Source organism: Mycteria americana, chromosome 13 (genome assembly GCF_035582795.1).
Source record: "Mycteria americana isolate JAX WOST 10 ecotype Jacksonville Zoo and Gardens chromosome 13, USCA_MyAme_1.0, whole genome shotgun sequence".
NCBI lineage: Eukaryota > Metazoa > Chordata > Aves > Ciconiiformes > Ciconiidae > Mycteria > Mycteria americana.
In genome coordinates this window covers 4,820,051-4,843,276 of record NC_134377.1, presented here as the reverse complement: position 1 = coordinate 4,843,276, position 23,226 = coordinate 4,820,051, and the positions used below count along the sequence as shown (strand labels likewise).

The window sequence follows — 23,226 nt, the reverse complement described above, 5'->3', positions numbered from 1 at the left end:
CCGAAGGAGCTGCCTTCTCGGAGGGGTCGTGGCTCGCTGCGCTCCCGCGCCTGTTCCCCCCGTGTTTCAGCAGGGAACCCTCCCGGGACAGGTTATTCCTCTGCTTCTGAACAGGTTCCTGTTGAGAAATCATATTTAAAACAAACCAAAGAGGCACAAGACCACCACCACCACCGTGGTGCGGCTCTCGGGTTAACCCCCCCACTAATGACTGACGGCTGGTGCCACTGAGACAAATAAATACATCGTAAGGAGGGCAATGGGTCGCGAGTCGTTTTGGCCCTAAGGTGAGATTTAGCAATGACCGCCCATTAAAACAAGCTTTTCACTTTTCCTAGGGGTAGCCCCTACCCCCACCCGCTGCAGCAAGCGGAACGGGGGAGCCTCCTGACCTGTCTGATATTTGTATTTAAGGTTTGGGGTTTTTTTTTTTTCGGTTTGTTTTTTAGCTCGGAGTCGGGAGAAATGGAAACCGGCTGAAATAGGACGCAAGAGAGCGGAGGAGTTAAAAAGCACCCCTCAAAAATCCACGGGGAAGGCCACGAATGGACAGCAAGGGAAAACTGGAAAAAAAGTAATTTTCAAGAAAGCTGTGAAAAATAAATGCGAGAGCGCCTAGGAAAAGTTTCACGGCAGAAGGGAAATAATCCTGCCAGAAGATCGCGGTGACAAATTTCCCCAGGAGCGTGATCGGGCAGCGCGATCGCGGGGGGCTGCGGCGGGGAGCCCCTTCCCTGCAGAGCGACCGGCAACGTGACTCCACGTTTTGCACAAAAGCTTGGAGCAAACCCTTCCAGCTCCCTCCTCCTGCCCCAAGAAAGGCTCTTTATTTCACCGATCCTTCAGTCCAGTCGGTGGGATGCCCCAACCCGGACCCCCCCCGCCCCCCGCCACGGCCGGTCCCCCCTTCCCCGGAGCCGCTCCGCTCGTACCTTCACCGCAAGGAGCAGGTCGGGGGGAAAAAGCACCACTGGCTTTTTCTGTCGGGATAATTTCCTTATTTTGTCAGTGGCGCTTTGGAGGCTTGCGAGGAAATAAAGCTTGAAAGGATTTCGGAAAGGAAAGAAGCCGGAGGCAGAGTGGGGCTGCCCCGGGAGGGGAGGGGGTCGGGGTGTCCGTGGGGTCGGCTCGGGCTCCGCACAGCCCAGCCCGCTTGCCATCAGGGTTTGGTTGGGTTTTTTTTTTTTATTGCCATGTTGAAAAGCGTCCTTCTCTAGAAAGGGCTTTATTTGGGGGAGTGAGGGGAAGCTAAGTTTAGTGGGACCAACGTAAGATTCAGCTGGAACCGTGGCCGCGGTTACCTGCGCTAGAGATCGAACTCTGTTTCGACTGAGAGTGTTTAAAAGAAAAAAAAATATTTTCTCCAGAATAATCAGATCATTTAAAAAAGAATGTAAAAAAAAAAGAGGTGGGTTAGAAAAGGGAAAACCCAAAGGTGGTGCCTGCGGAGCGGCTCTGCGGTCGGAGCCCCCACGGAGGAGCGGCGGCAGACGAGGAGGGCGCAGGTCCCGAGCCCCGCAGAGCCCCGGTGCCCCGGCCGCTGCCCGCAGAGCCCCGCAGCCGGCCCGGCCCGGGTGGGGGGGACCCGCTGCAGCCCTCCGCGTCGGGGCGAGGAGCCGGAGCCGGGACTTAAAATAGCGCCTTGAACGGCCACTTCAAGCTAAGGGCTTCGCCTCGCCGTGTTTTTACACGCCTTAATTGTTCGCTAACAATGCGGGGTTTTGGGAGAAGCACGTGGGAAGTTTGGGGCTGGCTGGGAAATTAAAAAAAAAAAAAGAAATAAATAACAAAAACCCCAAACCAACCCCGTGCATCATCTTCCAGAGCTGGCTCCCCGGGAGCCGCTGGCTTTTCCTCTCCGCCCGCAGTCAAAAGGCTTCAGGTGCAAAGGGCCGGCCGAGCAGCGCTCGGGGGATGGCTGCGCGGCGGGGCCGGCTGCGGGAGAGGTCGGCGGGTCAGGGCGCTAAGGCGATGCCAGCCTCCAGCTACGCGGGCTGGAATGTCCCTGCGCGGGGCTGTTTGCCCTCCCGGTGTGTGTACGGTCTGTAAGGGGGTGAGGGCTCGGGGGTGCCACCGTGTCCCTGGGGATTGCGGGTTTCTTTGCAAGGCGCGGCTGTAGGTGCCGAAGGAGGGAGGCTTTTCCCGCGCCGTTTCCCCCCCCCCGCCGAGCTCACCCCAACCCCGCCGTCCCGGCGCCTCCAGCACGGATCCGCCCGGCCGGCTGCCCCCCCCCCGCCCCGGCCCGCCCCGGGCGCGGCTCCCGGGGCCGGGGTGACAGGGACCGGCGGGTGGAGAGGAGCGGGGCGGGCTCCGCAGGGTGCCACGGCTGCTCGCCTCCGCCGTGTCAAGCACCAGCGCCTCAAGGCAATCGCCACATCAGACTATTTACCCTCCCGAGACAACAAACAGCCGATCCGTCTGTCCGTCCCTCCGTCCGTCCGTCTCTCAGCCCTGGCCAGGGCAGTGCGTGTCCGCGCGTGGAGCAGCGCGCTCCCGTGACCAGACCCTCGGACCGGGCTTCCCGGCAGCAGGAGTAAAGCCCCAACTGCAGAAAGAGGGGTGCGCCCTGCCTGCCCCCCCCCCACCCCCCCGGGCACACCAAGGCGCTTGGGGTTCGCCTTGGCCCCGCTCTTGCGGGGGCATTTTTGGGGCGCACGTCCGAGCGCGGCCCGGGCCCCGCTGCCCACCCGGGGCGCGCAGACCCCGCGGCTCGGGCTCCCACCCGGGACGGGGGTGTGCGCTCCTGCAGACACACACGGCTGCTAAATTTCAAGCAACTCCTCTCTTTTTTCTTTTTTTCATTTTTTTTTCCTCCCTTCCCTTCTCCCGAGCCCTCTCTCTGCCTTCCCAAAAATCGTTTCCCGGTGCAATCCTGCAGCCCGGGGGGAGGGAGGAGGCGGGATGGTCCCTGCTTCCAAGACTTTTACGAACAATCGTTAAAGAAATCAACCTTTTTTTTAAATTTTTTTTCCCCTTTTCCCTTGTGCGGAGGCCGGAGAGGTGCCTTTGATCTGCGAGGCCTGGCGTGCTCCGAGCCCGCACGCCGGCTGTGTGCGGGGAGGGGGCCCGGCCGCCGCGGGACCCTCCCGAGCCGGGACGTGAAAGAAGGGGGGGGGGGGGGTAGAGAAAAAAAAAGGGGGGGGCGGCCAGGGTACGGGAGATCGACCGAAGGGCTTAAATATTTCATATTCCTGGAAGCTGTCAAGGCCAAAAACAACAACACGCCTCCCGCCTCCCTCGGAGTGTTTGCAGAGGGCAGGAGCGTGTGTGCGTGCGAGGGGGCCGGGAGGCTGGGGGGGCGGGGGGGAGAGAGGGTCATAAATTTTCACTTGTAATCAATCAATAATTAACTAATAGCGGAGCGTGGGCCGAGCGAGCCAGCAGGACGGCGGCGGCGGGCGGCCGCACCGCCGGGCCGCGTGGGGGTGTCGGTGTCCGTGTCCCTGACGGTGCCCCCCCCCCCGGGCCCCTGCGGCTCCGGTGCCCCCCCCTCGGGCCGGGGGTGCGGGCCCAGCCCCACTTTCCCAGAGACTTGGACTCGGGGGCTAAAACTCCTGCGGGTAAAGCCCAGCTCCGCTCCCAGCAAAGCCAGCGGCGAGCTCCGCCGCGCTGTGGGTCGGGGGGGGGGGCACGCTGGCTCGCTTCCCCCCCCCTCCCCACCCCCCCGGGAGCCACCCTCCCGGTGGGTACCGTGTCCCCCTCCCCACGGGCCGTGGGTCCCCTCGGGGGCCGCTCCGCACTGCTCGGGCTGCCCGAGAGGTGGCGCCGGCGCCCCGCCGGACCCCCCCGCCGCCGGACCCCCCCCCTCCCCAGCGCCGGGTCGCCTGCATCAGCCATAAAACCATTGAGGATATCAAGACAGGCGCCAGGTGAGTAATAGACAGGATAATCCAGAGAGATTGCTCGCTGTTTACCTCCATCCACAAGCGCCACAAGAGTTACTCATTAACGTTACTATATACAAATAAGATACACAAGAGATAAAGCCATTTGCAAGTCAGAGTTACACCTGCGGTACACGGATTTCTTGCAAGGGCATGGAGAGGGGGGAGGTCAGCATTAGGCCCATGGAAGTGTGTGTGTGGGTAAATCAATCAGGCTGCACCCTCAACCTTAAAAAAAAAAAAATAATAAATAAACCGTGACCTCCGGTTTCGCGGCGCCCCGGGGCTGCCGGTGCCCGCCCGGCCTGCGGAGCGGCTACCGGCCCCCGGGCCGGCAGGAAAGCGAGGCGGGCGGGGGGGTTCGGGGGGTGTTTGCTTTCCTCTAAACATCAGCAGCGAATTTCCTCACCAACTACAAAAACCTCCCTCTTAGGCAGACCATAACCGCTCTCCCTCTGTAAGAGAGATTTGGGGGACCAGCAGCTGGGGAGGGGGAAAAAAAATTAGAGGTTTCCCCCATCATTTCTGAAGCCAAATAAATGAGAGTGAGGTGGCTGGGGGGGGCTGTGACACACGGGAAGGTGCCTCTGTGCCGCCTCCAAGGCCAGAGCTCGGAGCAGAGGAGAAAGTTGCCCGGCGTAGCGAAGGATGGGTTTACAGCCCGGAGGGGCTGGCAGCGGCCGGCCCCGCCGCTCTGCTCCCCCCGGGGCCGGGTAACCCCCCCGGAGCAGCCCCAGCTCCCACCCGCGCGGAGGATCCGGATGGAAACCGGCTTGTGGGGCTGCAGCCCGAAGGCTGGCTGCTGCAGACGCTGCCCGGTTCTTGGGGTGGGTTCTTTTTTCATTTCTTTTGCCAGACCCGACAACAGCTCTGTCCCTAGAAGACCCACCTCGCCCAGGCCAGCGCAGAGGAGCATCAGCTAAAGTGACATTTCCAGCAGCCATCACCTTGGGCCAGAGGAAAAAATCCCGCTCAGCCCAAACTTTTCCCCGCTGCAAGCACCGTGGATTTAAAACACACACCACCACCCCCCCCCAAGCTGACATGGGCAGGGTCCCGTCCCCCCACGAAGGGGACTTGAGCAGGGTTTGATGTGCGCGGCAGCGTCCCACTGGGGACTTGGTAAAAAATCGGGGGGAAAAAGCTTTCTCGCCCCTTTCACCCACTGGCCCTCTCTTTATCTCGCCGGTGCAGGAGCCGGGGGCCACCAGCCGAGGGGCAGGCAGGGTATGAAACAGGATACAGGCTGGAAGTACATCCTTATAATATTTATTACTGGCGGAGGATGAATCACTTTCCAATATACGGGCCACTAACTGTTGAAGGGAGTGGGGGAAAAAAAATCTCTTTAACAAGGAGAAATATATATGTTCTGCTAAAGGATGTGCTCATGGACTGGCAAAGGTACAGGCAGGGGCTGCCAGCTCTCCTCAGTTCTCTTCTCAGTGACCTCCCAGGCCACTGGTCCAGCCTGGATGCCTGTTCCCGTTTCAGCCATTTTCTAGCTTAATCTCAACATATCATCAGCCCAAGGGCGAGAAGGGGCGATTCCAAGGGGGGGGGGGGGGAACCCAACCATGTATTTCCAGGTGATAACTAACTGGAAAAGCCAATTCCTCTGCCCGGACGGGAGGGAAAACGAGCCCAGCAACACCATCAACTCCTGAGTACTTTACCTGGAAACTTTGGAGGAGGGCTCTGCATTAAAATTTAACCGATCTATTCTCTAATTCTTCACTTTTGCTTTATTAATTTATGACAGATAAAAGCCTAGCTGAGCCTTTCTCATTAACTTTTCAAACGCCACTTAATATTCTTCCATTAAAAGAGGTGACTTGGTAGCCTCTGGATCGACTTTAAAAGCGAGAGGGCTGAAGACGGAAAAGGTACATTAAACAGCTTGCTTAAAACTCGTACTTCCCCCCCAACAATTCAAACCACACCATCCTGACTGGTTCATACTAGCTCCTTCCAGGAGAAATATCTTAATATTGGGAAGGGGATGGGGGGGCGGAGGAGAAAGGCAGAGGAGGGATATATATCTTTCAACCCCTCCATCCTCCCAGGCACTTTCGGGAGGGCTGGGGTGAAGGCATTTCACAGTACGCCCAAGACATTTCAATAAAAATTTATTGAAACTTCAGTGACTTTTAAAAGGGAAAAAAAAAATTACAGAAAAAAAAATCAAGAACTTCGCAACATTTATATAACACAAAATATACCTTCATTTTTTTTTTTCCTTTGAACCAGCTCTGAGCACCTGACTTTCAAGCCAAGAAAATATGCACTCACTCAAACAAAGACAACAATAAGCACAGTAGTAAAACTCCGTCGTGGGGTTGGTTTTTTTGACACACCAAGGAAATGGGGAAAAAATAATACAAAAGTAAAGAAAATCCTAGAATCTTCATCTTTTTTTTTTTCTCTCAAGCCACTGGAGAAGCCTGTTGTCGTGTATTAACGTATATAATTTTGTTGTTGTTGACATTTTATACGGAAAGTAGCACTTGGAACACTGAAGAAATCGAGGGTTAGAAGCTATCATGGCACATTGCTTTCTCTCTCTTTTTTTTTTTTTTTTTACAGGTCTTTGATTAATTGTGTTTGTTTCTGCTTTGCCTTTTGCATTCGGCTCCTTTACGAAAGGACGAGGTCAGGTTTTCTGGGGTGAACTCCGATTTAAACAGTGAGCCCTCAGAAACGGGGGTATTTCTCCTCTGGGTCGGGGTGTATGTTTGAAGGAATTACAAACTTGAAATGAAAACGACTAAAAATAAAAACAGAAGGAAAAAAAAAAAAGACAGCTGCAGTCGTATTTACAGAGATATGTACAATGTCAATAAATTAAAGTTTAATTTCGAGTATTCATATTCCACGTATTTACAAGAGTTATCAAATAATTACATAAATACTTTGTTTTAATAATAGTGTCCGCTCTTTTCTTCTTCTCAGTATGTTTAAACCTTGTTATTGCATATACAATTAAAGAGGGAAAGCTGTGATAAACCTACAGTCAAGCTACAGAGGTTTTTAGATAAAATAAATTCACTTTTTTTTTTCTTTCCAACTACACTTCTTATTGTTGTTGCTACAGGGAGGATGTTTAAGGTAGAGGGACGAGGGTCGTATTTTTGTTTTTATTATTATTAATAATAATTTTTTTTCCCTGGGATTTGAAACGAGCATTAAAAAAAAACAACAAAACCCCACCGAAATAAAAAAATACCCCCCCAAAAAAAAGCAGACTACTATGGAACATGCAAAAAAAGCCACCGACTGGCTCTCAGACATCACAATAATATTTTAAACACACAGCTTCCCTTAATATTGACTAAGGGGGTTGCCGTTAACAACCCACCCAGGAAACAACTGTTGAAGAACCAATATGCGAGTTACTTACACACTTTTCTTTCGGAAAGAAAAAATCATTTCTCTTACTTGATTTTTATTCATAAGCTTGTTTGATTTTTTTGTTTTATTTTTGCTCTTAGGTGTTTTTTTCCTTTTTTTCTGTTTTTTTTTTTTTTTCTTTTACACAGTTAAAAAAAAAAAAAAAAAGAAAGAAAGGAGGATGCCACAAGCCCGCCGGTGACCCAGCCGGGCCAGCCTGCTCCCTGCGAGCAGCCTCCGACCCAGCTCTCCCACCTCGGCTCCGCTCCCCCATCCCCGACCCTCTCCCTACCCTCACCCCCCTGCTTCGCCAGATACCTTCTTGCTGATAAACGCACACACAACGCCGGGGGATTTTATATTAAAAAAAGTAGAAAGGGGAAGAAAACCCAAAATGAAAGAGGGGGGTTAAAAAAAAAACAACTCGCGGGTGGAGGATGTGGTTTCTTTCAAACAAAGTGCACTGCGAGACTGATTTGAAATGAGCTCCCGGAGGCCGGGGGGTTACGGGGAGCCGCTGCGGGATCTGTCCTGCTTGGGGTCGAGCCCACTGACCAGGCGCTGGATGTTTTGCAGTTCGCTGGTGGCCGCCTCCTTGTCTGCGCCCAGTTTGGGGGAGAGGGAGACGGAGCCGGAGGAGAGGGTGGACGAGCGGCTGGTGAGGTCCGAGGCGGAGTCCAGGGGCACGGAACCGGGGCTGGTGGTCAGCCCCCCCGCTTTGCCCTCGCCGGAGCCGGCGGCCAGGCCGGGCAGGGCGGTGGTGAGGAGGCTGCTGCCGTCGGGCAGGGGGACGGGCAGCGGGTAGGGGCTGTAGCGGAGCCGCGGCCGCACGGCGTTGAGGAAGGGGTGCCGGTGCACCGAGCTGGAGGCGGCGCTGGAGGCGGCGGCCGCCGCCGCCATGTAGGTGTAGGGGTAGGGGAAGAGGCTTCCGAAGGGAGACATGGCCAGGCCCTGCGGCAGGGGAGGAGAGAGAAAGGCAAGGGTTACCGCCCTGCGCATCCTCCCCCCCCCCCCCCGGGCGATGCTCCACGGCACCCCCACGCCAGCACCTCCCCACGCACACGCCAGTGGGAGAGCTGACAGCGGCCGAGCTGCTGCTGCCCACGGGAGGGGGCGAAGACCCGTCCTCCCAGCGCCGAGGCCAAAACCACCCGGACCCCCCGAGGCAGCCCCTGCCGAGGCTCTGTCCTGCACGGTCCCCACCCCCCGGCCCCCCTCCCCCGAAGGGGGTCGTGGCCCAAGGGGGGCGAGATGAGATAAGGGCCGTGGTGTCTCTCCCCCACTCCCCTCCTCCTCGGGGAGCTTTTCTTTCGCCGGGACAACCGCTCTGTCCCCGCAGGTACGGCCGCCACCCCGCAGGGCAGCCCCAGGCTTCCCCCCCCCGCCCCCGGCGGCGGCTCCGCTCCCCAGGCTGCGGCGCGCCCCGCACCGCCGAGCTGCGAGTTGGGGCTGCCCCGCGGGAGCCGCCGAGCCCCCCGGGCGGGGGGCAGAGGCCTGGCCCCGGGACAGTGTCCCAGGGAGCACAGGAACTAGAGGACAGCGAGGCGGGGGGAAGGACTCCGGGAGTTCAAGCCGGGCCACCCCCAATCCCCCCCCACCCTGGGTCTTTCCCACCTCCGACTTTCCCCCAAACCCGGCGCCTGCCCCGAGAGAGCCGGGGGGGGGGAACCCTCAGCGGGGAAGCTAAAGGGGGTGCCCCGCTGCTCCCCCCCTTCCCCCGGGACGGAGCCCCCCTGCCCCGGAGGGGCAGCGCGGGGGGGATGCGGTACCTGAGAAGCCAGGACGTGCTGCTGCAGATGGAAAGGCAAAGCAGCCGCCGATGCTCCCGAGAGTCCCTGGGCCGCCGCCGTGGCCATGACCGTGTTGTCCAGTCCCGAGACACCGGCGGATGCCCCGGAGACGGTGGCGAGCAGGGGACCCATACCCGCGGCCATGCCGGAGAAAGCCCCCCCCATGGCGAACTGCCCGGGGTGCAGCAGCAGCGGGTGCCCGTTCCCCAGCGGGTTGAAGAACTGCTGGCCGGCCAGGGCAGGGGGGAAGCCGAGGTTCTGCAAGTGTCCCTGGCTCAGGTGGGCCGTGCTGTCGGTCTGGACCGTGAGGGGGGCGAAGGGCTCTTTACCCAGCAGCCGGTTCTCATCTACTTTGGGGCCATCCCTGAGGGGGCTTTTCAGTTCCTCGCCGCTCAGGCTTCCCCCCCGGGTGCTGGAAGAGATAGTAGCCGGGCTGTGCCGGGAGTCCGGAGGGGCTTTCTCCGTCCTCTCTCGGCTCCGGCTCCCCGCCGAGTCCCCGGGAAAGAAGTGGCTTTTGGAGGGGCTGCTCCCCTTCTCCCGGGGGTCGTCTCCCACGGCCGCGGCGGAGCTGGCCGGCGCTGGGGTGGGGGCGGTGGTCGTGCTGATTTTGCCCGACTCGTTGGCTTCTAGCAAGGGATCATCTTTGCTGTCTGCATCGCTGTCTCCCTCGCTGGGGCAGAGATCTGCAAGACAAAGGGAGCCCGGGGCTGGGATCTGGCACTGCACGTCCCTAAACCCCCGTCGGGCTGGGAGAGGGGGCAGAGAGGCTTCCTGGCCGGCCAGAGATTTAAATGTAAATACTTCCCGGTGTTTTATTATTATTATATAAATAAATACATCCCCGCCTCCCACCGCCCGCCCCATCCAAGCCGACCCCAGTTTTACCCAGCGCAGCAAAACTGGCTGCGGAGCAAAGCGGCGGCCCGGAGGAGCGACCCCCAGCCGGGGGGGCCCGGGGCCAGCGGCTCCGCTCCGCCGGGGCTGCCCGGGGCACCGGCGAGCCCCCGGCGACCCCCCCCCGGCCGCGGCAGAGGCAGCGGAGCGGCGGGGACAGCAGCGTCCTCCCGGTGGGGTTGGAGGGCCCTGGGCATGTGTCTCCTGAGAACTTTTCCAAAGTTTTCAGCCCTTTCAACGGGCAAACTTTGAACACAGACACATACACACACACACCCGCCTCCATCACCCCCGGGACCCCCCCTCCTCCTCCCCAAACGCATGCACGGCTTCGCTGGATTCCTCTGCACTTCATCTCCTAATTTCAGCGCCCCAGGTGCGAAGCTCTGGTTTGCTTTTCGGGTCCCCTCCCAGCTCCCCTCCCCTCCCCTCAGCTCGGCAGGACTTTAAACAAACGAGTAAAGCAACAACAAAAAAGAGGTTGTTTCCTCCTCCCCCTGCACCCCCCGCCCCTGGATGGATTAATACATGTGAGAGAGCTGCAGACAGCTCCCAGCCCCGCACGGAGAGAAATCGAGGGTGACTTTTCTATAACAAAGTTCGGGACTGTATCCAGGGGAAAGATCCTTCCTCTAATAACAGATTCAGAGAGGAATATTAATGGAGTGACTCCAGTTTTGAACTTTTGCCCCGTGGTCTGTCTTTGCTCCCTTGACTCGGAGCTGGCTCCTTTCTGAACCAAGGAGGGGAGGAATGAACGTGCAGCGGGAGGAGAGGGAGGCCAGGGGGAGAGGGAGAAGGAGAGAAAGAAAGTGAGAGGGAAACAGCGAGAAGGGCAGAGAGGGAGAAAGAGAGAGAGAAAGCGGGGGAGAGGGAATGGAGAAGAAAGCAAAAGAAAGAAAGCAAGGAGAGTGAGAGAAAAGGAAAAGAAGGGAAGGAGGGGAGGGAGAGACAAAGAAAAAGATAAAAAGAGCACGAAGGACAGAGAGGGAGGGAAAAAGAAAAGATAAAAGAAAGAAGCGAGAGGAAAGAGAGAGGAGAGAAGCGAGCAAAGAGAGAACACAGAGAAAAGAGAAAGAAAGCAAGGTAAAGGAAGGCAAGAAGGAAGGAAAGAAGGAAGAACTGCCGGTGCCAGCGGGCAGAGGCAAGGCCGGGATCCCTCCCCCGCAGAGCGGGTGCCCAGGCTCTCCCCGGGGGCAGCGGGGGGACCCGGGGGCCGCAGCTCTCACCTTTGAGGCTGGAGGTGCCGACGGCGGGCACGGCGGGGCAGGAGGACTGGGCGAAACACTTGAAGGCCGTCTGCTCGTTGGACGACTCGTCCGAGGTGGGGTTTTCCTTCTTCTGCCTCTCGTCGTACACCCGCATGGACTGCAGGGTCAGCTGCTTCCTACGGGCACACGCACCCGCTGGGCGAGCGGACCCCGGCACCCCCCGGCACCCCCCGGAACCCCCCGTCCCAGCCCCTTCTTGAGATCCTATTTGGGGATGACGGGGGCAGGGGAGTCAAGGGCCAAGGTCCCCTCGAGGGGGGAAGGCGTTTCTCTCAGGCAGGACTTGGCTGCTAATGAGAGGAGATTTCTTGGAAGAGGCGAGCAGCTCCTCAGCAAGGGCAGATATTAACGACAAGGGGCGGAGGGGAGAGGGAAGCATTCCCTGGAGATTAGCTTTTAAAAGGCGAGGATGTTCCAGAGATATGAGCCATCTTAATGGTTGCTAAGATTGCTAGGAAGTGGTTATTTTGTTAGGCACTTTATGTAATCTTTTCACCAACAATTAACCCGGAGTAAAAATCTATTTATATTTAGAGAGAAATTAGAAATCATTTCCGTCCTGTGGCTCCAGCGTTGGCTTTATTTTCACACTGACGGACAAGAGGAGCTGGCGCGTGTGTGCGTGTGTGCTGGGCAGGGAGAAAGGCCTCTTGTTTTACAGTACATCCCCTCCACCCCCTTTTTTTGTTAAAAAAAGAGGAACAGGCAGATTTATTCACTATCTAAACCCGAGTGCAAATGGCTAAAATATCCTGTCTTGGATATAACATGCTGTAACAAAACAAAACAAAGACATATCCCCCATCAAAGGAAAAAAAAAATCATCCCTGTCTCTATTTTCTCCAATATTAAAAATAAAAATCTTGAGTCCCATTATAACGAGTTCTGTCCGTCTGTCTACTTGGGGCACAAACTGTGTCCTGCTGCTTTTGGAAAAAATAAAGAATCTTCTATCATTAATTACTCCCATATTCACGAGACACCTCTGTCAAAACAGTTTATTTATATGTTTCTCCTCCACACTTTAGTCTTTTCGATACAGTCCCCGGGAAAATGTCAGAGGAGATCCAGCCAGTGATCAGCTCTGCCCTCACTTCTCCCTCTTTCCCAGTCCAAATACAAACTACAGTGTCATATTCCTCTCAAAATTTTAAGGGAAACTTCTTTCTCCAGTGGTATTTGCTTAATGCACCAACATCCCTTTGGCCAGCCATCCCCTGCGATGTAAAAAAATAAACGTGGAAAGCAGGAAAGAATTCCCAGGCAATCAGTTTGGCGTTATTAACGACAAGATCCTTATGAATTTTGGCGGGGGGAAGTGTGGTTTGGAGGCGAGGCGAGGTGATTTTGACCTCTGCTCGTGTTCGGAGCTTTACACACAAAAACCAAGTGAGGCGCCTATATATAATCTATCCAGACTCACCTTTTTTCCCTCCTTCCATTCCCGGTGTCCCGAAAACCTTTGGCAAAGGGGTTGTTGTCAATTTTTAATTGAGTGATCTATAGGATGGAGAAAAAAAAACCAAACAAAACAAAACAGGCAAGGGGTTGGGGCAGAAATAAGGAGATTTTGTATTAAAAAACAACAGCAAAAACCCCTCTCCCCAGTTCCCCCAGCACCAGCAGGACCTCGGCAGGAGCGGGACAGGGCAGGGGGCAAAGGTCCTTGGTTTTGGGGTGAATCTCCGTGTTTTCCCGAGCCAGTTTGGAGGCAGCTCGCACCCAATCCCCTGGCCGGGCTGGCCGGTGACCCGGGCTGTGGTGGCAATGAAAGAACCCCGTGTTGCTGCCACCGCATCGGAATTAATTTAGCCGTGCAATGCGATCCATGCAAGTTATGCCTGCGTTTAAAACTCTTTAAATGCCATAATTAAACCGCAAAGGAATCATACCCACCCCCTTGCTATAATAAAATACTTTATATAATCGCATTATGCTCCGCGTGTGCGTGTGTGTTGGGGCACTGGGGGTGCCAGGAGCAGTCTGGGGTTGTTTTGGGGGGTGTAAGTTTAAGTTCTTTGGTGAATGCTTGGGGGTTTCCTCGGGATTGAGGTTATCGCTGGGAATGCCCGTTTCTTCCTCCGTTTGGAGGGACGGGGGGGTGTGCAGAGCACCCCGCAACCCCCCCTGCCTCGGCGTACGATGCGCGGAGGCGGTTCAAAGCCCGGCCGGGGGCTCCCCTCGCTATAACGGGATGCGGGTGGCGGGGCCGGGGATGCCGCCTGCCCGCCGCCCCGCTCCCGGTCCCGGCCCTGGACCGGGCTGGAAGCGCCGCAACCCTCCAATTTGAGAGGAGAGCAGGACCCCGAAGAGCAAACCCCTGCCTGCGGCCGAGTGCGGGGCAGGACCGGCCGCGGCTCCCGAGCTACCCCCCCTCCGCCCCCCGCCGCACACGCGGGATGAGGACAGAGCAGGAAAACCCACTGCTAAAAACCAGGCGGACTTTTAAGCCAGGTGATCCCGGCCGTGCCTTCTGACCTGCCGGCGAGGCGGCTCCCGCAGCGCCGGAGCCGAGGGCTCCCCGCCGCTCCCGCACGCCGCTTCCCGGGCGATTTCATGGCAATCAGACAAATATGCTCCTTTCTGCCCTTCAACCATGCCGGCCCCAGCTGATAGACCGGGGCGAACAGCCCTGCTGATAAGTCCCAAAGCAAAGTCTACTCTCTGTACACACATTTTCTTTCCGTTTCCTTGCAAGCGCCCGGCCGCAGCGAGAGAGGAAAAGCGCCCGAGCCCCGAGGGCGAAGTGGCTTTTTGGAAACCGAGGGCAGAAGGGTGCAGCCCCCCTCTCTACAGCCCTTAATTTTTAATCGTGAAGGATGCGAGGGGGCCGAGGGAGGCAGGGGGAAGCTGCAGCGAGCGGGCGCTGCCCAGCCAGACCCTCTGCACTTCACGCACACGCACGCAAAGTTATAAGTTAGAGACAGAAAAAAAATCAAAGCCCCTCTTTTGGCTCCTTCGCTTCCTTCCACTTGACTTAATTATCGTAAATTCGCCATTTGCCACTCTCCCAAATATACCACCTTCGTCGCAAGCGACAATAAACCAGCAGAAATCCAAAGGCAGCGTCTGCAGCGCTGCAAAACTTTCTCACACTGGCTCTTTCAGACCTTCCAGCTAAATTCAAGCGAGATACCCCTCTCTGATCAGAGCATATTTCTGCACCACAAAAAATAATAAAACACTGCAGGATGCAAAAAAAAAAAAATCATAATATAATAATAATAGGAACCAGACGTGCGCTCCAGCCTTATTGCCAATTGCTGTTAAAGGAGCTAAAACAGCACAAAGGCCAGGAAGAATTACAAAATCTCCAGCCCCGCTGCTCTCCCCCCTCTGTCTTTCGACACACGGAGCCGATTCTTTTTTTTTTTTTTTTTTTTTCTGATGCGCCTTAGATTAAATCCACACTGAAAGCAGCGATCCCCACCCCATCCTACCGCTTTCCCCATACCGGGGAGCGAAAAAACCCCTAATCAGCCCCCCCCAGACCTCCCTTTTAATTGCCTTCCCCGAGGTCGGTATTAGGAGAGTGCCCGACCCCCTCCCCCGGCGCCTTCCCGAAGTTGGATCAAGGAGGTTTGGGGGGAAAGACGAGGGGGGGAGAGAGAGAGGAGCGGGATGGGCTTCGTGATTTTTAAGGGAACAATGCAGAGTAAAAGCTCTCTTAAAAGCCAAAACACGTAAAACAAATCCTTTCTTAATCTCCTTACCTTATCATTCTGGTATGCGGTCACTGCGATGAATTCAGTCTCCGGGAAAACGTAGGTCCTGAACGTGCTATAGGGAAGCTTGAGAATATCGTTTGCTCGGACGATGTGGAACCGGGGCTGGTACTTGTGCATGGAGTTTAAAATGGTCTGGGGGGGGCAGCGGCCGGCAGCGGAGAGGGCGGGGGGGGAAAGAAGACGGTCAGCTGGAGCAGCACCCCCGCCTCGCACTTCCCCAGCCATCGGCACTTTCTCCTCCTAATTTGCCTTCCCTCTCCTTCCTCCCCTCACTCCTCCTCCCCGCCGAGCACACTCCAAACACACGCACACTCCTCGCAGCATCCAACAAAAAGCACTGACAGCTCCAGCTCGCCGGGGTTAGGCTCTCCGCTGGACCTCTCGGGGGGGGGCAAAATCCCAGCAGAGCTCTCCTAGGAGAGGGGGCGAAGCTGTTTGGGCTCCGGCCGCAATGTCTTTTGATTTCAACGTGAAAAAAAAAAATAAAATCAAGTAAAGGAGCAGCAGCAGCTACAATCGTAACACCACCACGAGAGCCTTGGCTAGGTCTAATTGCTTGCCCCAATCCACTTAAGGCCTTCTGCGAAAGGCAAAAATGTATCGCCTAATCAAATCACAGCCAGCAAATGCAATCTTCGGCACATTAGAGATCCCCCGACCGCGGCCACCACCAGCAACCGCCGGCTCCGAGGCGGAGGCTTTCCCAGGAATAGAAAGAAATGGCAAGGATCGGCAGAGCACTTATCAGCAGGTTTGTTTGATTTCACTCTGAGGGTAAGTTTTTATCTCCGCACACCCAGTAAATGTAAAGGAGTGGATAGACATGAATGGGCAACTTGACCTCCGATTTTGGTCCCTGTTTATTTTCACTCCGGCTTGCTTTACATTATCCAGATTAATATATATTTAAATGTTTGCGTACTTAGGCCTTTAAGCCCTTTATACACATATGCATACCATTTTCCTACGCTTAAAAAGTGTGATCGACTTCATTAAAAAAAATATAGAGAGAGATATAAAGTCAAGGCAGCTCCGAGAAATATCGAGTTGCGCTATGCTGGAAATATCTCTCTAAAGTTAATGCTGAATGGCACGGGGAGGTTACGGAATAAACCCGGGTGTTTAATCCTGACCTCAGCAACAGAAAAAACCAAGGAATAGTATAAACCGGACAGATGCACGTCCCCCGTGGGCATGCAGGGGGGATTTATTCCCCCTTTTCCCCGCACTTCTCCCGCCGCGGGAGCTGCCAGCCGGGGCTGCGGGCACGGCTCCGGCCGAGCAGCCGCTGCGCTCCCGGGCCGACCCCCCCGCCGGGACCCACCGCTCCGGACAGGCAGCGAGGGGGGGAAAGGGGGGCAGAGGAAGGTGTAAGAGGCACTCACAAATCCGTGCTTGTCAGAGATGTTGTTAGTGAGCTTCAGCTTGTGAAAGGTGACGACTTTGGACATCCATTGTTCGCCGGTGGCCGGGCTGTCCGGGTGGATGTACATTCTCTTTGGCATTTCAGGGTCAGCTTTGCCGGCTACCATCCACCGGGAATTATGGAATTTGTACCTACAATCATCAGCCGCCACAATATCCATCAATAAAATGTACTTGGCCTTTTTATCCAGTCCAGTGCATCTCACTTTAAATGGAGGAAACATTCTCCTATGGGCAGAAAGAGGCGGGGGGGGAGGGGGGGGGTAAAGAAAAGACAAGACGAAAAGAAAACAAAATTAATTACAGCGTTTAAATACGCTCCTGAATCTCGGTAGCGCGTCCACCAAGCAATCGCTTCAGGTCTCAGAAGCAGAAAAGTCGTGCGTGTCCTACCAGCAAAAGGGCTTCCCCCCACCCTCAGCGAAAAGGGTTCTCAAACGCTTAAAAGTTTCAGGAGAAAATGGTCCCTGGGATGGGAGGCGGAGGGGAGAGGTGCGTGTTCCCTAGAAATCAGCAGGCGCCTACCCTCTGCCATTCCTAAACAGCAAAGCCTCACTCGGGGCTCTCAGATCTCTCCTGATTTCCTTTTCGCCTCCTAAACAAAGACATGGGAACGGATCGCACCCCCATAAAATAAATATTCTGCATTAGTATCAGCCAGTCCACCGCTGAAGAGCGGAGAGGGGAGTTTTTCACTTCGCAGAGGAGGGGAAAAAGCCACCCCGGCAGCGAGGGCAGGGTGCTGCCCCGGCTCTCCCAGAGCCTCCCGTGACAGCCCACTCGTGCAGAGGGCTCTCCGCAAGCCCCGCTCCCCTCCGCTCCTAAGTCCAGCTTGAAACTGCAACAGGATACCACAAATTTGCTGTTTATTATATCGAGCGGTTGGCATTCAGCAATCTCAACTTAAAAGGAAACACATGACTGTGCAGCATGTAAGAGCGCTTAATGCTCGCCGAGGCTTTCGCGCAAAAACTTTTTGACCACAATTAACAGAGAAAACTTGGGGAAAGCAGTAAAACGGGCGAGGGGATTATTTTTTTTTTCCTCCTTGCTGCTTTTAGGGTTTTGCTTTTTTATTTTTTTTTCCCTGAGCCTGTAGCCTGCAACTGGTGCTCTGCAAGTAGGTGAAGCTCCAGCCAGGCAGCCGAAGGCCATCTAAGAAGACTTTTCAGGAGTGGCTTCCTCGAGTAATTCTCCCGGCAAATTACATGCAACTTGTTTGGGAGGTTTCAAAGAGAGTCCCTTAGAAAAACACGCGGGTGCGAAGGGGGTTCTCTCCCTACATGTCATCACAGCGATAGGTAGAGTTGGAAAAGAGCACAGATGTCAACGGGCAGCGAATACAGAGAGGGATTTCAGATGGGTAAACCTATAAAAAGCAGAAATGCCGAGCGTGGATGCGCCATGTATGTTCATTCATTCCCACGTGAAGGTTACATAAATACAGGGACAGGCAGCACGGAGCTGCAAAACCTTCCCCGCCATACAGCAGCGGTTGCAGGACCGCTGGGTATTTTTGTCAGCTTTTTGTGCATTTCCAGTTATAATTAGTCAGCACAAATGCACGCCTAGATCCCAGCAGAGAGACAGGCACAAGCGCAGCAACTGATAAACCGAGCCTATCTGCCCTCCTGCAGCTCCTGCCTCACCAGCAGCGATACGCCGCTTCCGAGGAATTTTTCCTTTATTCCCCTTTCTCTTTCTTTAAGGAAGAAAAACTACGTGTAGCAAGGCTGAAATCAGGCCAGCTCCTTTTCCAGCCCTAAATTATTTTCTTTCTGCTACCAGTCTTCTCCAGCAAGTATTAAGCAACTGAACCATGAAGGGACCCTCTCGCCCCCTGCACACGCACACGCTGAGCAGGGCCGGTTCGTGGTTCAGTGGTCGAGCCTTTCCCTGCAGCGTGGTGCCCGAGATGGGCTTGGATCTTCAGCTGCCTAAAACTTTCCATAATTCCAGGTGCAAGGAGCTTTATGGAGGAATTTGTCGGCAAAAGAGCCTTGCTCTGGAGCAGCCAGGTGGGGTGCAGAGACTGAGGTGTGGAGGAGAGGGGGGGAGAAAAAAAGGCACGAACCCCCGACCCAGACCTACCTTCCCGATTTGGTAATCACCATCTCCGTGCCTCTTTTATGGAATTGTTCCCAAAGCTCTTTGGCTTCCAGATGCACTTTTGGGTCATCTTCCACCTCTTCTTCTGGCTCCAGAGTTTTTAAAGGCCTCAGATGGGCTGCTGCCTGGTGACCCAGGGAAGAAAAGGGGATACCAGTCTCTGCAGCCCCCACTAACTGATCCATGATGGGTTTAGCCAGAGCCCCGGGAAGGGAGAGGGCGGCCGCCCCATTGGGAGGCAAAGCCAGAGCCGGGAAGAAGGGAGGCTGGTGTCCCAACACAGCGCTCATGGCAAAGTCCGGTGCCCGGTGAGGTAAAAAAGGATGATAAGCCATGCTTGTCCCAGGGATTACTGGATCTCTCATCGGTATATTCATCCACTCCACTCCTCGGTCTTCCTACTGCTGGAGTAGTCCCGGAGTGGTTTCTAACAGCACATCATGAAGAAGAAAAATTAAGATAATAACAATAAAACAGCAATAAAGCACCAAAAAACAGGGTGGGGGGAAACAAGCTCTAGACAGCACAGTACATGGGGAGAGGCAGAACTTCTACAGCCTACAACTTCCCGAGCCGGGGCACATCCCCAGCCCTCGGGACAGCGGATTAACAAGATTGTTCATTATTAGTCTTGCTTTTTTTGTGTTCGGTCTCTGCAGGTTTTTGCCTTTTTTTTTTTTTCCTGAGTGGAAGTCCTTGCGCTGGAAAAGAAGCGCCGAAGAAGGGGAAAAAAAAAAAAATCCACCGGGTTCGCTGTCTGCTCCTGTTGCCGCAGAAGGGCTGGACAAGCCGAGATCCTTTTTTTTCTTCTTCTTCTTTTTTCTCTTGGTCTCAATCCCCCTTCTCTTCTTTCGTGGCGGAGGGTGACGGCTCGAAGCTGGGTTTTCTTTTTGGGTGGCTGGCTCTCCCCCTCCCCTCCCCCCCACCCCTCCACCTTTTCTCCGTACGGTCAGGCTGCAGAGCAGAGGCTGGGAAGGGAGGGAAAGCAGAAAGAAGCAAACAAACCCACCCCCCCTCGCCGACCGAGGAAGGCTCCTGAGCAACCTTCAGCAGCAAAAACTTGTAGGGAAATCTCGTTTCCGCCTCGCCTTCCCCCCTCTCCAAGCAGGAGCTGGTCAGGGTGCCCTGATTTCCATCAGGATCTCTTCTTTCTTTCACCCTCTTCCTTGTCTTTTTTATTTTTTTCCCCCTCTCTTTCTCTTTCACTCTGCTCGGAAAAAAAAAAAAAATCTGGAAGAATTACACTCTCGTCTCCTCTCCAGCAGCGCTCCAGCAAAGGAGAGAGGGAGAAAGGGAGAGGGAAAGAGAAAGGAAGAGAAAAGGGGGGGGGAGAAAGAGAGGAAAAGAGAGAGAGAGAGAGAGGGAGAAGGAGCCTCTCAGCTCTGAGAATTCCCTGTGAGTCTGTGCTCTGCGTGCACCAGATTGTATGGATGTGTTGTGGGTTACAAGGGAGCTGGAGCCTCCTTGATTGGCTCTTTGACGCTTTCGGACCAATTGTGTGGCTCCATAGGCGTGGTTTTGACAGGTCGAGTGGAAGGGGGACAGAGCCGAGTTATAAAAAGAAGGTGTCGGAAACTGTAACGCTGCAGCAAAGCATCACTAGTACTCCGGGCCGTGTGAATATGTCAACATGATCAGAGGGGAGGGAGCAGGCAGCGCCGGGGAGGGCGGCCGGCAGCACCCGCCTCTAGGGGGGGTGCTCGGGGCCGCCTCGCCCCCCGGCCCCGGCCCCGGCCCCGGCCTCCCGCGGCCCCGGCGAGATGGCAGGCCGGGCATTTCCAGGGCGCTCTCCTCCGCCTGCCTGCCCCGGTAGGAGCTTCCAAGGCGGCGGCTGCCGGCAGCGCTGGAGAGGCGGCGAGGGCGCGCCGGGAGCGGGGGAGGCTCCACGCATGGTGGTGGTGGGGGGTCCGGCTCCGGGTGCCGCCCCCCCCCCCCCGCCGCACCGCACCCCAGCCGGGCCGGCCACTGCGAGCTCTGCCCCGGCAGCCGCTTCCCGGCCCGCAGCGGGGGGGACCCCGGGCGCTCCCCCCCCCCCCCCCACCCGCCCCGGGGCTCCGGACACACCTCGGGCGGCCGCGGGGCCCGCCGCGCCGCACGCCCATCCCCGCCGCGTCGCGGCTGCCGCCGGTCCCCACAGCCGCCGCGGTTGGTGTCACACCCCCCCCCCCCCCCCCCGGGAAAGTTGCTTTCTTTAAACGAGACAGGACCTCCAGGCCGGGGGCCGAGCGCTTTCCTCCCCCCCGCAAATGTGGGAGCGAGCCCCGGGGGTGTGGGAGCCGGCCCGGGGGTGGCCCCGCGGGTCTGCCCCCGGCTCGGGGCTGGGCTCGGGCTGCCCCAGCGGCCGCGGCCGCCGTTATTATTGTTGTCGTGGGCGGCTGCGGGCTGCGGCCAGGCGGGCAGGGGCCGCCGCTGGGCTCAGCCCCGGGCCCGGCGGCTGCGAACCGCGCCGGGAGGGGGGGGGGGGGGGGGCGCGGCTGGAAAACGGGATTTTTTTCATTTATCGTTCTTTTTTCTTTCTTTCTTTGGCGCTGAGGATTAAGGCCACTCGGCTGGCACCGGCGCCGAGAGGGTTACGCTCCCACACCCCTCCTCTTCCATGAGGTGCGCGGGGAGGAGACGGGAAGTGCGGCTTTCCCTGCGCCTGGGCCGGGGCAGAGCCGGGGCGGGGGGGGCCATCCCCGGGTGCCCCCGTGCCCGGGCTCGCATGGAGCCAGCTACCCCCCGGGGAAGGCATCACGCGTGGGCCTGCGCCGGCCCCACGGAGAGGGAAGAGCCGGGCAGGATCCGCCTGGGAAGTTTTCTGGGGAGACATGTTCCTCGGGGAGTGACAGTGCAGGGCAGCAAGACGGGGCTTCGTCTGTGTGCCTGTCGTGGGAGCCGTGGGCATGCAGGGCACGGGGCGCCCACGCGTGTGTCAGGCGGGATATCCCAGCGCTGGGAGGTGCCGAATCATCACACACACACACACAGCCCGGGGCGGGGGGGGGGGCCTGGGGGATCTCCCGACACCCCCCAATCCTGTTTTAAAGAGGGGAAGATAATCCTCCGGGAGTGGAGCGGGGGAGCGCGGGGGCTCGGCGCTGGCTGCGCGCAGATGGGAGCGGAACCTCTAAAGTGATTAGCTCTTCTAACATTGCATTTTTGACGCACATGGTTAAGAGCGCTTGGCGCCAGCTTGGTGAAGTCCCTGTAGTAACCAGCGTCTAGGATCGCTTTGCATTCACCAAAATATCTCCCCTTTGGTCGGGGGTGGGGGTGGATGGAGAAAAGAGGAGGAGGGAGGAAAGGAAGCGGGAGTAATGCGTTCAAAGAGGATGGGGGGGGGAAGACGGGGGGGGGTGGGGGGGGGGGGGGGAGTCTGATGTGTTTCACGAAGCTGGGAGCTTGGCTACCCGCACAGCGCTCGGCTGGGCTGTGCAGCTAGTTACCAACGAAAGAAGCGAGTCTTTTCAACCTCTGCTCGGAACGCGTTCTCGGGCTCCTGCCTCCAGCCGCTGCCGCGGTGGGAACCCCCAAATCCTATGCCTGCCCTTTAACAGAGCCCACAAGAAACGCCCGGCGGCTTCAAGAAGTTTGCCGCAATTTGCCCCAACCGGGCCGCCGCTCTCTCCCGGGGACCAGGAGGTGCCCGCGGGCTCCCGCAGGACAAGCGCAGCCGCTCCCAGCCCCGCCGCGCCCCGACCCCCGCGCCCGCCCCGCCGGTGCGCGCCCTCGGCGCCGCGGCAGAGGCCGAAGTCGCTGCCGCCCTCCGCGCCTGCCCCGCACCTTGCACCGCGCTCGGCACCCACCCGCGCAGCGGCCCGCGGAGGAAAATAAAATGTTTGCCGCTTATGATTTCCAATTTCAGCGTCTGGCTAATGGCGTGCAAACTTCCGCCAGTTCCGAGTGACCTCCCCGACGAAGCCCCCTGGAGACTCGTATTATGAAGGGAGGCTGCACTAATCTAAGATCAAAAGCGGGAAGGTGCGAACAGTCTTTGTCTCCCTTCGGCCGCCTCATTCCCCCTTCTGTGTGTGATAAATCTACCCTGGCGCCGACTGCGCGCTGGATGATTAATTTGCAAGCAAACAAAAGGGACCTGATGGCCAGCCATCTTAGTTAAATATTGGCTAGTGCTTCCAGCTACTTGTTAGCCGCCTCTTTGCCAGAAATAAATAAATAAGCGAGGCGCAGAAATAAATAAATAAGCGAGGCGCAGAAATAAATAAATAAGGAGGCCCGCAGAAATGAATGGCAAAGCGAAGGGGTGGTAGGGGGGGTAAGGAAAAAAAAAAAAAAAGAAGAGGAGATCAGAGCGGCCGATGGCGAAGGGCCGGGAGCGGGGTGGAGGTGGGAATGGGGCTGGTCGCGGGGGGAGGCAGGGTGATAGCACGCCGAGATAGCCGGCTGCCCCCGCGCCTCCCGGCCCGTCTGCAGGCTGGGCTGCACCAAGGCCGACACTATCTTGGCTCTTCAAAGAGGCATGAAAGGTCTCCGCTGTCTCCCCAGAGAGCGGCCAGGCCGGGGCTCTCTAATCTCGGAGCGCAAAGAGCTAAAGGCCGGGGCGGGGGGAGCGGTTCCTACTTCCCCAGCTCTCCTCCGCTCCCTGATGCCGCCATCGCCAGCATCTCGCCGGCTTTTCCCTGGTTCAATCCAGGCCAGAGGAAAAGCAGAGCTGGCCAGACCCTGGGCCTTTGGTGGTTGAGCGGCTGGGAGAACCCCGCTTGCTCAGATTTCACCCTCCTAAGCAACTTTT

At 56.8% G+C, this 23,226-nt stretch overlaps 2 protein-coding genes across 6 annotated transcripts; one reads left to right on the top strand and one right to left on the bottom strand.

The window, feature by feature from the left end:
• Positions 1 to 5,996: 5,996 nt before the first annotated feature.
• On the bottom strand, positions 5,997 to 20,051 carry TBX3 (T-box transcription factor 3). Of its 4 annotated transcripts, none has more exons than XM_075516288.1 (9): positions 19,501 to 20,051; positions 18,474 to 18,918; positions 16,343 to 16,514; positions 14,943 to 15,089; positions 12,653 to 12,729; positions 11,188 to 11,345; positions 9,044 to 9,747; positions 7,830 to 8,225; positions 5,997 to 6,651 (listed from the first exon to the last, which is right to left on the bottom strand). In XM_075516288.1, exons 2-9 carry the CDS (start codon positions 18,866 to 18,868, stop codon positions 6,538 to 6,540), a joined length of 2,163 nt encoding a protein of 720 aa, XP_075372403.1. In that variant the 5' UTR covers positions 18,869 to 18,918; positions 19,501 to 20,051; the 3' UTR covers positions 5,997 to 6,537. The 4 variants fall into 4 exon arrangements, with proteins under 4 accessions (XP_075372403.1, XP_075372400.1, XP_075372402.1 ...); XM_075516285.1 differs by having other exon boundaries at positions 16,343 to 16,610; positions 19,501 to 20,047; XM_075516287.1 differs by having other exon boundaries at positions 5,997 to 8,225; positions 16,343 to 16,610; positions 19,501 to 20,045.
• LOC142416574 (uncharacterized) lies at positions 20,036 to 22,648 on the top strand. 2 transcript variants are annotated; one of them, XM_075516289.1, is made up of 3 exons: positions 20,036 to 20,300; positions 21,032 to 21,092; positions 22,031 to 22,648. In XM_075516289.1, the coding sequence occupies exons 1-3, from the start codon at positions 20,122 to 20,124 to the stop codon at positions 22,415 to 22,417; spliced, it is 627 nt and encodes a 208-aa protein (XP_075372404.1). In that variant the 5' UTR covers positions 20,036 to 20,121; the 3' UTR covers positions 22,418 to 22,648. The 2 variants fall into 2 exon arrangements, with proteins under 2 accessions (XP_075372404.1, XP_075372405.1); XM_075516290.1 differs by having other exon boundaries at positions 21,025 to 21,092.
• Positions 22,649 to 23,226: the final 578 nt, after the last annotated feature.